General features: G+C 38.6%; 1 protein-coding gene across 7 annotated transcripts in view; it reads left to right on the top strand.

Moving 5' to 3' along the window:
- The window catches only part of SFSWAP (splicing factor SWAP), a 51,857-nt gene that overhangs the window by 22,979 nt on the left and 14,349 nt on the right, over positions 1-14,529 (top strand). For all 7 annotated transcript variants that reach the window (XR_012765416.1, XM_075434510.1, XM_009932470.2 and 4 more), the window contains 2 exons: positions 242-432; positions 11,983-12,248. Coding sequence is in view for 6 of the 7 variants with exons in the window: in XM_075434510.1 (XP_075290625.1) it covers positions 242-432; positions 11,983-12,248 (457 nt within the window). In the remaining variant the exon portion in view is untranslated. The remainder of the gene's footprint in view (positions 1-241; positions 433-11,982; positions 12,249-14,529) is intronic.

Raw genomic sequence — 14,529 nt, 5'->3', positions numbered from 1 at the left:
ACTTCACTTGTACTGCTTTTCATCAAGCAAATGATATATCTATAAATTAAGATGCTTGGAATTTCGTAATTTCAAGCTCCTGTGTCCTTATTATGTCTTTGAATGGATGCATTAGAAAGTTTTGAGAATGATTGGAGGGATGTTTGGCTATTTATGTTGGGATGTGTGTGTTTGCTGCAAGGAAACCTGAGTTCCCAAAGCATGACTCACTCTAAACTTAATGCTTAATTGTCTTTCTTAGCAAAGCAGAAACTAGAGGATAGATTAGCAGCTGCAGCAAGAGAGAAGCTTGCACAGGCCTCCAAAGAATCAAAAGAAAAGCAGCTACAAGCAGAGCGCAAAAGGAAAGCTGCACTGTTCTTGCAGACCCTGAAAAACCCACTGGCAGAGGCAGAAACTGAAAAAATTGAAGAGAATTCCTTCAATAATGAGGTAAACAGGAAATAAATTTGTCTTTACCATGAAGCTAGCAGAAAACTGAACAGTACAGTGTGAATTTGACAGTATGTTATGAAGTTGACTGAAGAGATAGAAGCTTTTCTAAATGGGGAAAAATTTTAATTTTAAACACTGTTAATCTTTTTCAGTTATCTTACATATGTCTCTCATCTGTCGTTAAAGAACTGGTAGAGAAATATGATACATAATCCAGAGGTCAGTTAGCCAGTTACAAAAAGGAAAATGAGTTTACAAGTTTAACTCTGTACTAGTGGTCCATGAATTACAATGTTTACCTTTCAAGGGTATTTGGATACCTGTTGTGATATTTACTTATTCAATGTGGATTTTGAAGTGAGTAGACCTCTTGAAGTTCAGAAATGATTCACAGGCAACTAAGCTTACTTTAAGACTTATTTTGCACCTGTTCTGCTGGGTTTTGTTGTTTGATTATTGTTAATTTAACTGTCATGAAACTGAGGTGAGCGGTTAGTGAGCTGATCTGTGTGATTTCAGGTTTCTGGCTGGGACATCCTTAACGAAAAAAATAAATACATAGGTGGAAGAAAACTAGTCTATATAATGGTTGCTGTTCATCATATTTGTGTTAGTTGAGTATTTTGTGTAAACTCTTTAAAAGCTTAAAATGCTAGGATATTTTTCTCTCTTTTTTGGGCCCAAGTCTATAATGGGAGTTATAAATGAATTTGTTTTATTATAATGGTATGATTTTTAAAATAAAGCTAAATTTACAGATAGTGACACAGTATTAAAATATATGTATGCATGTTATTCACTGGGCATAGTCGATGAGGAGTCAAAACAAAAAACTCAGTGAAATAATCAAGGGGGCTAATTATTCTGCTAGCTGTGTTCCAGAGAACTGGAAGTAGGCACACTGCCTGTTTCTACTTGATCATGAAATTACTTAATCCATTGGGTTTGTTCAGCAGAATCTCTTACTTTGGAGAGCAGAAGCAAGTATCTTTCTGTAACAAGTCAATTTGGAGTGTTAGTATTCCTGCACTTCTTTCAAAGAATGATTTTTTTATAGTTATGTTAGAAATTCGAACCCTCTGCTTCTTTCTAGGAGGGTACTATCAAATAGTCATGTGGCAGAGACAAACTTCTTTCCATCTTTCTTATGCCTTGTAATTCTCTTGTCCATTTGCACCCATTTTCCTTGTCTAGATAGTCAACCACAATAGATAATAGTAAGATAAGGTCAGTTTGAGGGCTTTCAGAAGCTCTGTTTTGAATAGGTCATCGTGACATTGCACTGTTAGGCCAAGTCTAAGAGTAACCTGGATATTTATGATGATTTACTAAGTTTTAGGAACATGATAAAATTGCTAGTAAGTTCCCTTGCCATTTGGCTGTTCGGACTATTGTTTCCAAAGGAAATTAGAAGCTAATTTCTTGTAGTCATATGTTGGATTACTAGAATTTATTACAAAGAGGTAAAAAGGATTTATTATGCAGAAGTAACTGCTAATCAATTAGTTGGCATCATCTTATGCAGCGAACAGAACTATTAGTAAGTCAGTCTGATTAGTTACAGTAAAAACATCTTTTTGGGTAGAGCCTCTAGAAATCAGTTTTATGAGACAGCATTTTCAAGTAGGCAAGGTTAAAGAGGAATCTTGGGCCAAGAGATTTTAGTACTAAAACTTCAGTAAAGAAGTATATAACCAAACTCAAAAACCTATATTGGTCAAAGCCACACTTTTGCTTTTTTTCCTACTAATAAACAGAAAATGCGGTTTAAAATAGTGAAGAAATAATGTGTTTCACGTAAGCCATTCCTGATTGCAGTAAAGTAACTAAAAATTTAAAGGCCTAAATGAGGGATTTGAATTTATTATACAGGAAAATCCTTCAAGTATTGATTTGTTCATGTATCACAGCGCTGTCTTGAAGCTTTTCTCTCCATCTGCAGGTTTTGGCAGCAGAGCTGTGTTCTGTATTGAAGAGTCACTTTCCTATTTACATTGTATATTTTCCATTTAAGTTGCTAATTGATTAACTTCATCCACTGAGGAGAATGGGTATTTTCCTACTTGGTTGGTGTTCTGCATTTTTTTCTTTTCCCCTTGTTCCAGCTTTTTCACTGACCCCACTCTCTCTTTCTGCCAGTATGGTGCTTGTCCTAGCTTAAGAAATGGTGATTTTACTTCCAGGAGTGTCACTCATTTTTACTCAGCCTAAGTATCATTTTCTCATAAGCACATCACAATCCAGTGTGATCTGATGCGTGCTTGCTGAAAGGCAGTGGAGTCTGTGTTTCCAGCACCTGTATGGACACCTCCAACAAGTCCAGACAATCTCTTTCTTAATGGAAGAAAAACTGTCAAAATCCATTTTCAACAAAAGACTTCTTCACTGTAATAGCTGTAAACAGCTGTGGGGAAGAAGTAGGAAAGGGATTTGGTGTAGACTGTGTAGTTTTGTGAAACTTAACCTAAATAGGGCTGGAAATTTATGCAACTTGGGATATTGTTGCAGGATCCTTCGTAAGTCAGATTGAAGTTCCTGTGATTGTCTGTATGCACTGCAGTCAGACCTTCCGTGTACATTGCAATTGCAAATACTGTTGGGAAGTAGAACCTCAGTTTCCTGGGTTTGGAATTACATTGCTTCCAGAAAGGCCCGTGAATCACTCTTGGATGCACTAATCAAGCAAAATTTCATCTCTGGATACTGATAGAAAATTCCTGATACCAGTTGTGACAGACTGGTTACAAGAATGAATGACATGGCTTTCCATTGTTTCCTTTGCCACAGAAAGAATTCCAGTACCTAACAAGTAATTCATTGCCCAGTTCTTGATTTTTCCAAATAAATTGGGAATTACACCTCAGAAAGCTTTCAAGAGAACAGACAATTGAAAGAGGCTTACCTGCAGCTTAGGTGATCTATATCAGTATAGATTAGCAAATGATGTGAATTGAGTGTGGTCACATCCCAAACGAGATCCTGTTTGGGATTCTCACTGCTACTGCTAACAATTTTTCCCCGACTGGCACAAGTATTCCGTACTTTTTTCCAGTTATGTATTGAAGAGTGAATGCAAAGAGGCAGTGACAATGCAAAACTCCCAGACTTGCAGTTCTGCTCTCCTTCTCAAGGGGATTTGTCAAGGACGTAGATATTTCGAAGCTAAGGTTCTTTTGAGATTTTTCTGTAAGAGAATGCCTGAAATAACCAGCAGCTCTTCAGTAACAGCTGACTCTTTTTCAGAAGAGCAGATGAGTGTCCTCACTCAAATCTCCAAGTGAACTTTTCAACAAAAACCACACCCTAATCCCACTTCTCAGTAAACTGGTTTGCTAAAAACTTCATTTTCCTTCTCCTTGATCTGTACAGTGTCAGAGAAAGTATCTCTTTCTCACACAAAAAAACCCATTGTATTTAAGAATTCTAAAATAACCAGTTCACTGCTTCTTATCAGTAGAAATGGTTTGGAGATGCTTTCTTTATAAAAGTACTTATTTAGAATTTCAAGTATATATTTAAATGTTATTGATGTGACCTTTTTGAAATAAAATTGACTCTTTTATTGGGAATGCTAGTACTGTGTTAATGAACAGTCTAAAGTGCTGTAACGTCTTTGGAAGTAATATTCCTCCTAAGTGTAGTTTGCTTATTGACACGCTTATATATGTCTATATAGACATATGCATATAGATTTTTGCATATAAAAGTTTATTTGGAAACGTGTTTTTCAAGCTGCTGTCTTTTCATTTGCCTTATTTGAAAATGCTTCCATCTACATTCGTTCCAATACATAATCTGCCTTTTGCTCTACATGCCTGGTTTGCCTATTCGCAACAGCCCATTAGATTCAAGAAGTTTCACTGGAGAAAGATACGTGAAGTCATATTGCAGATTTGTTAACCTCTGTTATACGTACACTGAGAATCCAGTAAGCTGCATCATGATGTCTAAATCAGTTTATAAATAAATACATAGCACAGGGGTTTGTTAAGCTTTTTTTCTGTCATGTTTCAGAAGCAAAAAGGTGCATTTGAAAACACTGATTACAAAAGTAACAAGAAGTAACTACAGTGGCTGTAATTAAAAAAAAAAGTATATTTAAAAAGTCAAGAGACATGTAAAATCTGTTTTGTAGTTTGGTCAATGGAATTAATTGGGAAAATTTCAGGTATGAAGGAAAAAAAAAATACTTAAGCCCACCAAAAATGTTACTTAACATATTTCATCTCCCATTTTGGAGGAGGGAGCATCCAATGAGGAGTCCAGGAAAGAAGGACTGATATGTAGTGGTCATAGAGTTAACATAGTGGAAAGATTTTTGTAGCCTAAAATGGTTCTCAAAAAATGGAGTAGTGACTGAGATGTATAATAAAGCATGAAATGGAGTTAAGAATGTCCATGGGAGGTGCCTAATTCCCATAGAATTAGCCCTGCCAAATAACTGTATAAAAACTAGTAATACTATTTATGTGTATACACAGTGTACATTTGTGCTGAAAACCTGCTTATCACACTGTGTAGATAGGCATTAAACGAGCAGAACTTTTTCACCCCCTGTCAGATTTGCCTGACACCTAGTATTTCTTGAAGGAAATGCTGGTACTGAGTATACATTACACCTTTGAACAGAATCAGTTCTACTAACTGCATGTAAAGGACAGTTGGTACCACAGAACATAGCGCTTTTAAGCTGCTTGGCTTCCACCGAATCTTTAAAATAGTCAGATCTAGCTGAATTATTTCTTTTGTATGGTTTCCTGTTTTTCCTTAAAGTGAAATCAAGCAAGAACAACAAAACACTGAAAAATGAGCTTGAGCAATGAAGCAGCACAGCTTTTCACAAATGGCTCCTCACCATTATTGCATGCATTACTACAGTACAGTTATGCATAATATTTCCTCCAGCCAGCACTTGGGAAACATGTAGCTTAGCTCAGTTTCCAAAACTGATCAGCTTCTGGAAACGTTGTAGCTGGTGAAGTCTTTGCTCTTTATCGGGACTTGGGTAAATGGTAACTGGGTGGCTTCTCACTTGTGGTATTTACATATATAATACACATAGACACTTTTGTAACAAGAAAGTCAGGCCAAGTAGCACACCTGTCAGGTAGTGTCAGTGAAGAGAAGTTGCAGTCATTCTGCAGTGAGCTTAGATGCTTTGTCCTACAGCGGCAAACAGTGAGTAGTTTCAGCAGCTGCAGTTCTTCTAGATATGCAGAGCTGCAGTACACCAGGTTATCTGGAGTGCTGCATTCCAGTGCTTTTTAATTTTTAAACAAATGAAGTAAGGTCGTTCATAATCTGAAATGCAAACCTTATTCTAAAATTACTAAAATTAATTTTGAATTTAAAAATTTAAGAGGACATTTATATTTGTATATATTTATATAGAAATAGGAAAAAGGCTAGCTGTCCATGTTCCTATATATATTTACTAAAACCTGAATTAAGTAGATTAGACACTGGGAGAGCTCATGTTAAGATGGTATGTTTGGTTTGGTTACCCACCCCCAGCTTAATAAAGAAAATGTGCTGGCTGTTGGCACAAATAGAACTCTGAATACAAGTGTCACTGTTGGTACGGTGCACCTGGTATGGTGGGCTTGTAACATTTTTGCCACCTTTTCAGGGGTTACAATGTTGTTTGTATGCAAATATGCCAATTCAAAACTCATGATTATTGGTAACTCTGTCCATCTGAGCTGGATTGTTCTTAGGGGCATCTGGGAGCAAAAGGTTGAAAAAGAGAAAGGAAAAGAATATGTTATGGAGTCGTGGTTCTCCATCTGTGTGCAGCCAAGCCTCACAGAAGAAAATGGGCATGGCTCAGTGTCTTGCTGGTGAACACTTGATTAACGATTTTGTTAACAGTGGTTGGTAATGGTAGCAGGTTATTGGAGTCTTGCAGAGGGAAAATCTAAGCTGCCAAATCATTGCCTCCAGCAAAAAGTTTTGGTAAATGTAATTTGTGTAAGTAAAGTCCCCTCCCTGCTTTCCCTGTGAAAGGAAGGCCTGCAGACCTTCGTTCCTTGTCAAAGAAATTGGTCATAAATGACCATTACAGTAATTTAATTGATGAAATGTCTCCCAGAATCTACTGGTGCTGGTAAAAACAGGAGAAGGGGCCAGCACTGGTGGCTGGCTAGACAAGGCACAGTGTATTTAACTACTGCAGAGAAGTTAACCTGGTGTAGTGACAGGTGTTCTGCAAGTGTAGTACAGTCCAATTTTTGTCATCAGGGCATGATTTAACTAATAGTGTGTCTGATGGGTTTCTAATGCAGTTTATTCTGCTAGTCTCTTGTGTTATATCCTGTGTCAGAAATGCATTGATATGCATGTAAAAAACAGTTGGTTATACCCAAACTGTTACCTGTATAAACCTTAGTATCTGATTTAAATAAGGAAAGAAATCCACAATCATAACGCTGCAAAAACAGACAGGCAGATGATTTGAAGGTAACTCTGCTTTAATGGCTTGTCCCAAATGTCATCTGCCGTTGTGCCTCTGAATATAAAGATTCTATAGCACAAAGCAGAACTTCACTTCTTTTGGCTCTTTCATCCTCCCTGTTTTGAAGCCCTGTTTTATCTTTTATTTCTTTAGATGGCTTGTCCTTACTTTTGTCCTGTATGGAACTATTATTTTTTTTTTTCTGTCAAAAGTAGTCTGTTTACAAGTGAAATAAAGTGTGCTGTGTTTAAAAATAAGATGCTCTTCAAGTTTTGCCAAGCATAACAGGATTATCAACAAATGTAGATAGTATATGTGTTTCACACTTACTGATCTAGTTCATCCTACTTCTTTTAGCAATGGACTGTAGATATTACTGCATACCTTTTTGGAATAATTATATATAACATGAGTTTGTATTTGCATATTTTCTTAATGTTAATATGTGAGCAAAATGTAATTGTCTAATGAAAACCGTCCAATAAGTATTTAAAGAAAAAATGCTTTAGGATATTTGGCCATTACTTTTTTTTTTTCCCCCAGAATGTAGGTATCTGTATCTCCTGTTTAGCATGGAAGGGGGGTGTTTGTTTGTAAATTTCTCTTGCATTGCTTTTTCAAAAGGACAGATAAGTACGTATAACAAATGTCACATACTAATGTGGTATTTGGGGGGTGGGTAGCTTGCTGGCATATGAAACTTTTTTTTTATTGCAAGAACCCACTATCAAAAACTACATGACTTGTAATTCCTCACACTGTAAATACTTTAATTAATATTTAATGGAGGGCGAGGTAAACATCAGGAACAGCCATCTTAATTAAGATAGGTGATGGAGCTAAGAATGTTCTATGCCTTGATTTGTAGTCTTCAGAGTACCTAAGATACAAAGGCATATTGATCCATACAGCAAACAGATTCACAGCCACTAGTTTCTTTACAGTTGGCCCTTCAAAACTGAGAGTGCAAAACTCTGTTTTTGAAGAACTTACCTTGATGACTGTACTGTTAATAGCTATGTTTCAGTGCAGCAGCTAAACCCTGATGAAACTGTTGAGTCTTTGAGTATGGAGTATTTAACTTGTTCTATAGGAACTTATTCTATAGGAAATGTTTTTATCACTTCTATTTTAATCATTTTGTGAGAATTTGTTGAGGCTGGGACTGACAAACTCATCCAAAAGCAGTAAGAGCTCACTTTGATGCACAGAACAATCATACACTTCCATCACTGGTAGACAGTTGCTTATTAATTCTCAGTCAGGGAATACTTCACCACAGGCTTTGGGGAACCTGCAGAAAAAAAGGTACAGAGGTAGAAAAGAATCTGGGGTATTTTCAGCTTTTAATGAAGTAAAAAGAGTTGTTGATTAACACTTCACAGTTCTGACATTCTTCACTCCAGTTTTGATCTCACATAGGATTCAAATTACTGCAAAATTCAGCTGTTCAGAACAGAATAAATATTAGCCAGTTGTAAAAGTGTTAGTAACATTATTGATAGTGTTCTTTACCAGTTGATGTTGTTTATAGTAGGAGCAATGCTAGTGTTTTGTTCTATAGCAATAAGTACTTTTCTGTTCACTTCTAATGTTGACTTTATATATTGAGTAAGTAGAGTAACCCCAGAATACCTGATGTGTGTTCTGGTCTGATGAATACTGCAAATGTGCAAATGTCTTGTAATGAACTGAAGTGCTCGTTTCTGTTCTCGTATGGCCATAAATTCTTCCTGATACAGAGCTCTTTCCTAACCCATTCCTGCTAAATGGGAGTTGTGGAATCATCTTTGTTTTCCAAAAAGGTATCTCTGAAACATTTTTTTGTACCAAGTGTTTACTGTAGGAAGCATTATTTTAGTTGGATTTGCTTCAGTCATGCAAATAAGATTCTGAAGAACAGCTCTGCCAGTGAAATTGTCTGACACTGAAGCTTTTAATAAGGGCCAAAAAAATGTGCTGTTACCCAGAAGGGACAAGGAAGTGAGATTCAGTGAATGCTATCTGAATGTTTGCAGTGTAACTTCTTGGAAAAGCTCTCAAAAAATTTAAATCTCTCATCCCTTGAGATGCATAATAAAATTCATCAGGTAACCAGTTTGTTGCCATGCTTTCCAAAACTGTGTTCTACTGGCCTGCAGATTTGTGGAGGCTACTCAGTAAAACAGAGTTTTTCTGCCTTTTGGAAATGCTTCATAATCTCCCATTACCTGTATGCTGAGTTTGTTTTTTTTTTTTAATTTGTTTCTTCCTCTGCATTCGTGCCTCGAATTTTAGTTCCCAGTACCATGGTATGACTGGATCAACTTTCACTGGCAAAAACACAAACCGCTGACAGCATTTTTTTATTTGCCAGACACTAAGACAGTTTAATTTTTTCCAAATATTTTTGTTCAGCAGCATTATTCATACACCGATGAAAATTTCTTTGTGACCTGGGAACTTGCTGTTGTTAGGGTCTTTCTCTGAGCTCTGTGTTCTGCTCTGATGGTGAATGAGGTTCATTTTGGTGATTTTTTTTTTTTTTTTCCGTGAAGGCAATGAGAGTTGCCACTTAGAGAACCGGCACATTTATTCCCAAGGTGATCGTGCTGTGGTGACCTGAGAACTGTCACCTGAGCTCCTGGTTGCAGTGGTGCATTGGTTTGGATGGGTAGGTGACTTCTCCCTGTGTGTTAGCTGTTGTCTTGCACTCCGGAACCTACATGTTCACCCGGGAGTAGCTAAAGTTACTTCTGTATGGCTTTCCAAACATGATTCATTAGCAACCTGAAGCAGCAGTGTCCGAATCTACAGCCAGACAGTCAGCCTGCAGCTCTGCTTTTCTCAGAGATACCTGGACAGCACTGTCACTCTTTAACGTAAGCATCGTGAAGATCAAGGAGAGCCCACATTTTCAGCATCCGATGCTTTAGGTGGATACATAGGGGTGCTTAGCATTGTGGGATTCTTCGTTCCGATTGCTGAGAGAATCTCTGTGTGTGAGCTAAAAGTAAATGTGTCATTCATTTAACAATTTCCTTTTTGGCAGTGATATGATAGCTTGTGTTTTATGTGACCAAATGAACTTGGGCGCTGCAAACCATTGCTTTTTTTTCTTTCCTCTCTTGTTTTCCTCTTAACTCTACTTTGCCTTCAGCTATTTCATTTCAGGCTATTAGAGGTGTCTACTTCAAGGCAAACTGGTCTATTCCATATTCAGTAGTGTTCAAAGTAAAGACTAAGATACTGTATAAAGAGGTGAATAACATTGTCAAGGAACAAAAGTTGGCTGCGGTGGTCTCTTGGGAAACTCTTGAAGCCTGAGGATGAGGTATCTGCAATTACATGTGGATTGTGAAGTTAGTGGAATTGGAAATGGGCCTCTGGTAAACGAGTCACTCAAATGATCACGCTATAAAATGTATATAATCCTTGGAGCAAACTGTGTTAGTACTGCTTTATTGCTGCTTTTGTAAATATTCTGGTTGCAGTTACCAGTTAAAGCTCAGAAAAGTGTCATGGCTCTCTAACTTGAAGGAAAGTAATCCAGGTAACTAGTGGTAGGACGAGAGGCAATGGCCTCAAGTTGCGTCAGGGGAGATTTAGATTATATATTAGGAAAAATTTCTTTACTGAAAGAGTGGTCAGGCATTGGAACAGGCTGCCCAGGAAGGTGGTGGAGTCCCCATCCCTGGAGGTGTTTAAAAAATGTGTAGGTGTGGCACTTCAGGATATGGTTTAGTAGGAATGGTGGCGTTGGGCGGGTACTTGGACTTGATGATCTTAGAGGTCTTTTCCAACCTATGATTCTATGATTCAAAGCTGGATTTCTGATTATTCAAATGTGATCAGTTATTGCCTTGACCTGTTCACAGTAGGAGAAGGGTAAAAAGAAAGGAAAAGATCACCTGTTCCTAATTTGGTTATTTCAGGTTTTAATGTATTACTTTTTATTCCAATCACAGTAAGCATCCTTGTATCAAACGGTGAAAGTGTAAGACCGGGTGGAGTAGAAATTGTGACAGAGGGAGAGTGATTTCTCCAGTTGCCTTGAAATGGCAGCTGAGGGAATGACAGGCATTGCAATGAGGAGCGTGTCTATAGTGCCTGACTTGAGTTGTTCTAAACAAGGTATTGAGCAGAATTCTCTCAGGTACAAGCTGTTAATTTGAAAATTTCTTGGAGTATGGTATGTTTGTTTAACTGCATGCAGTCAGAATTATTCACTGAGCATGAATTGTGCGTGGAACCGTTCTGTCTTTGAGATTAACAGTATTGGCGATCTTCCCAACACTTACATGCAACACATTTATTTCACAAAGTACAGAAATAGTTTGTATCGGCACTAATTCATTTTGCTCTTTTCCTTAACGTTGTAATCTGAACAGCACAGTTCAGGGATGAAAGTGACACTGAAACTTAACTTTGAATGTCAGTAGTTCCTGACTGTATTTTCAGGTTGATCTTTTTTTTAAATAAAAGGGATAAATAGATGAAAATATTATCTGATAGTTCCCATTTTTCAGAACACAATTCTTCTAAAACAAAAGATGAGAACTCAGAACTATGTCCTAGTTAAGCGGACAGTCTTAGCATGCATGTGCCAACTTATGTATGTAGCTTTGGGGAACTGTATAGGCATCCATTAGATACTGCTAGGTGCATGTTTTTGGAGATGTCAGCCTTACTTACGCACACTTTACATAATACTGATGCAGCACTGTGAGGTTTTTAAGCATTCGCAGCAGGTTAGGTTGCTATTGATTGAACAACTGCTTTCCGAAGATGGATGTATTTCTCACACGCTTTCATGAGTCAGAAAATATAAGGTGATTGTTGGTTATTATTTTCCTCGCTGTTGTACTCATTAACCAGCATTTCTGCAAAAAAACTATATCGTATATTGGGAAGACTACCAAGCAGGATATCTGAAGTTTCTGTGCCAGAATGTGCATGTGTGTGGCATGCACAGGAGTAGATGCAGCCTTCTGTTTAGTATAAAGGACTAGAGATGCTTATGTGTTGTCAACACTTACAGGACTTTCTCAAATTAAAAATTTGCATGCAACTTTGACAACTGAACACTGTTCTTTGTTTACCTTTGATTTCAGAGTGTCAATAGTATACCATGTCCTGTGACTGCAGTCAGAACTTTACCCACCTTAGAAGTTAAACAAGCAGAAAGGCCGTCAAGCAAAAGCAAAGATCCTCCTAGGGACGAAGAAAAAGAAAAGAAAAGGAAAAAACACAAGAAAAGATCTCGGACAAGATCTCGATCACCATTCAAGTATCATTCATCATCTAAGTCCAGATCTAGATCACATTCAAAAGCAAAGCACTCGCTTCCCACTGCCTATAGAACTGTCAGGCATTCAAGGTGGGTTTGGAAACCAAACATATTCTTAAGAGTTTGTGTGGGCTAACACTTAAAACATTTTTGCACTTCTTCCATTACATAAGCGTCTTTGTACGTATTACAAAGGGTATAGTCACCTTGAAGACACTAAATAAATATCATCAAAAGTGGAAGGTCTTTGAAAATAGTTTTAATGAAATAATGGATCATTAATTTGTAATTACGTAGTGCAGAATTGGTACCAGTAAATACTTTTTCAGTCTGGTCTGTGAAGTATCTGGCAATAACATGTAGGAATGTGATTGTAGCAGGAAGAGAACTTGCTAGTAAATCTACAGCTGTTGCTGGAGTAAAGTAACCAGTCAAGATAAGAAAGAGAGGTAGAGAACAGAGTGGTTGAACAGCAAAGCTCAGAAGGGAAGAGCAATTGGGTAAAGCATGTGAAAAAAATGTGATGGATGAATGGCAGGAGAGATATGACAGGAATCCAAGAAGGGTCAAAACAGTTGATGAGGAAGGGAGACTGTAGAATAATATAGCCTGGAGCAGTTAATTCTATATTTGATCGTTAATGAGATTAAAAACACTATATTAATTATCCAGCTATAAGATGATGTATATTGTGTTATATCAATATTGTTAATTACATCTGTGCCATTTCAGTCTAAGCACCTTTAAAGTTTACTGTCTGTAAAACATATTGTAATACCTGACTGCTGTGCCACACAGCAGTTACTGTGGTCACTAGGAAGGGCTTAGTCTTGAGGTTGTGTTCTCTGGCTCATGCTATAGAACAGTGTTTTAAGTAACTTGTAGTTGAAACGACTTGTGTATGTAAATGCTACCACAGCTATAGAAGTATGTGATGCATACAAAATCGTGCCTAGCTTTATCTTTGTGGCCATGCCTATGACATATGTTTTTTCCTGAAAAACAGCTTCTGGCCCTTTGTGATGGTGTGACAAAACTTCTCGTCTTACATTTTCCTTGTGCTTTTTGTTTGTTTAACAAATTGTCTAATTATGCCAATATGAGTAAGTGTTAGCACAATGTAACTTTGTATTTTGTACAAGATTTTTAAGGTTAAATGCAATACTTTGCTGAAGACATCTCTGGTATTCAGAGATGCAAGGAACGAAATGAATGCTACTTACCTGGCTGCCTTTGACAATAGGTGATCATGATGCTCTGTGTTATAAGGCATATTCCAAAATACTGTGTGCCATTCGTTTTTTGTGCTTACTGGTGTGTAAGGGGAATCATAGAATCATAGAATGTTAGGGGTTGGAAGGGACCTCTGTGGGTCATCTAGTCCAACCCCCCTGCCGAAGCAGGGTCACCTACAGCAGGCTGCACAGGACCTTGTCCAGGTGGGTCTTGAATATTTCCAGAGAGGGAGACTCCACAGGCTCCCTGGGCAGCCTGTTCCAGTGCTCCGTCACCCTCAGAGGGAAGAAATTCTTCCTCATGTTCAGATGGAACTTCCTGTGCTTCAGTTTGTGCCTGTTTCCCCTTGTCCTGTCACTGGGCACCACTGGAAAGAGTCTGGCCCCATCCTCCTGACACCCACCCTTAACATATTTACAGGCATTTCTAAGGTCCCCTCTCAGCCTTCTCTTCTCCAGGCTAAACAAGCCCAGCTCCCTCGGCCTTTCCTCATAGGAGAGATGCTCCAGTCCCCTCATCATCCTCATAGCCCTCCGCTGGACTCGCTGCAGTAGCTCCTCATCTTTCTTGAAGTGGGGAGCCAAGAACTGGACACTGTGCTCCAGATGGGGCCTCACTAGGGCAGAGTAGAGGGGGAGGAGAACCTCCTCGACCTGCTGACCACACTCCTCTTGATGCACCCCAGGATCCCATTGGCCTTCTTGGCAACCAGGGCACACTGCTGGCTCATGGTCAACTTGTCATCCACCAGGACACCCAGGTCCCTCTCCACAGAGCTGCTTTCCAGCAGGTCCACCCCAAGCCTGTACTGGTGCATTGGGTTGTTCCTGACCAGGTGCAGGACCCTGCACTTGCCCTTGTTGAACTTCATCAGGTTCCTCTCTGCCCAACTTTCCAGCCTGTCCAGGTCATGCTGAATGGCAGCACAGCCTTCTGGTCTGTCCACCACTCCTCCCAGTTTTGTGTCATTAGCAAACCTGATGACTTCTAGCATGAGCTGCTCCATCACCTTTCCCGGGATGGAGGTGAGGCTGACTGGCCTGTAGTTCCCTGGGTCCTCCTTCTTGCCCTTTTTGAAGACTGGAGTGACATTGGCTTTTCTCCAGTCCTCGGGCACCTCTCCTGTCCTCCAGGA

Source organism: Opisthocomus hoazin, chromosome 13 (genome assembly GCF_030867145.1).
Source record: "Opisthocomus hoazin isolate bOpiHoa1 chromosome 13, bOpiHoa1.hap1, whole genome shotgun sequence".
In the NCBI taxonomy this organism is placed as follows: Eukaryota; Metazoa; Chordata; class Aves; order Opisthocomiformes; family Opisthocomidae; genus Opisthocomus; species Opisthocomus hoazin.
This window is presented reverse-complemented; position numbering and strand designations above follow the sequence as displayed.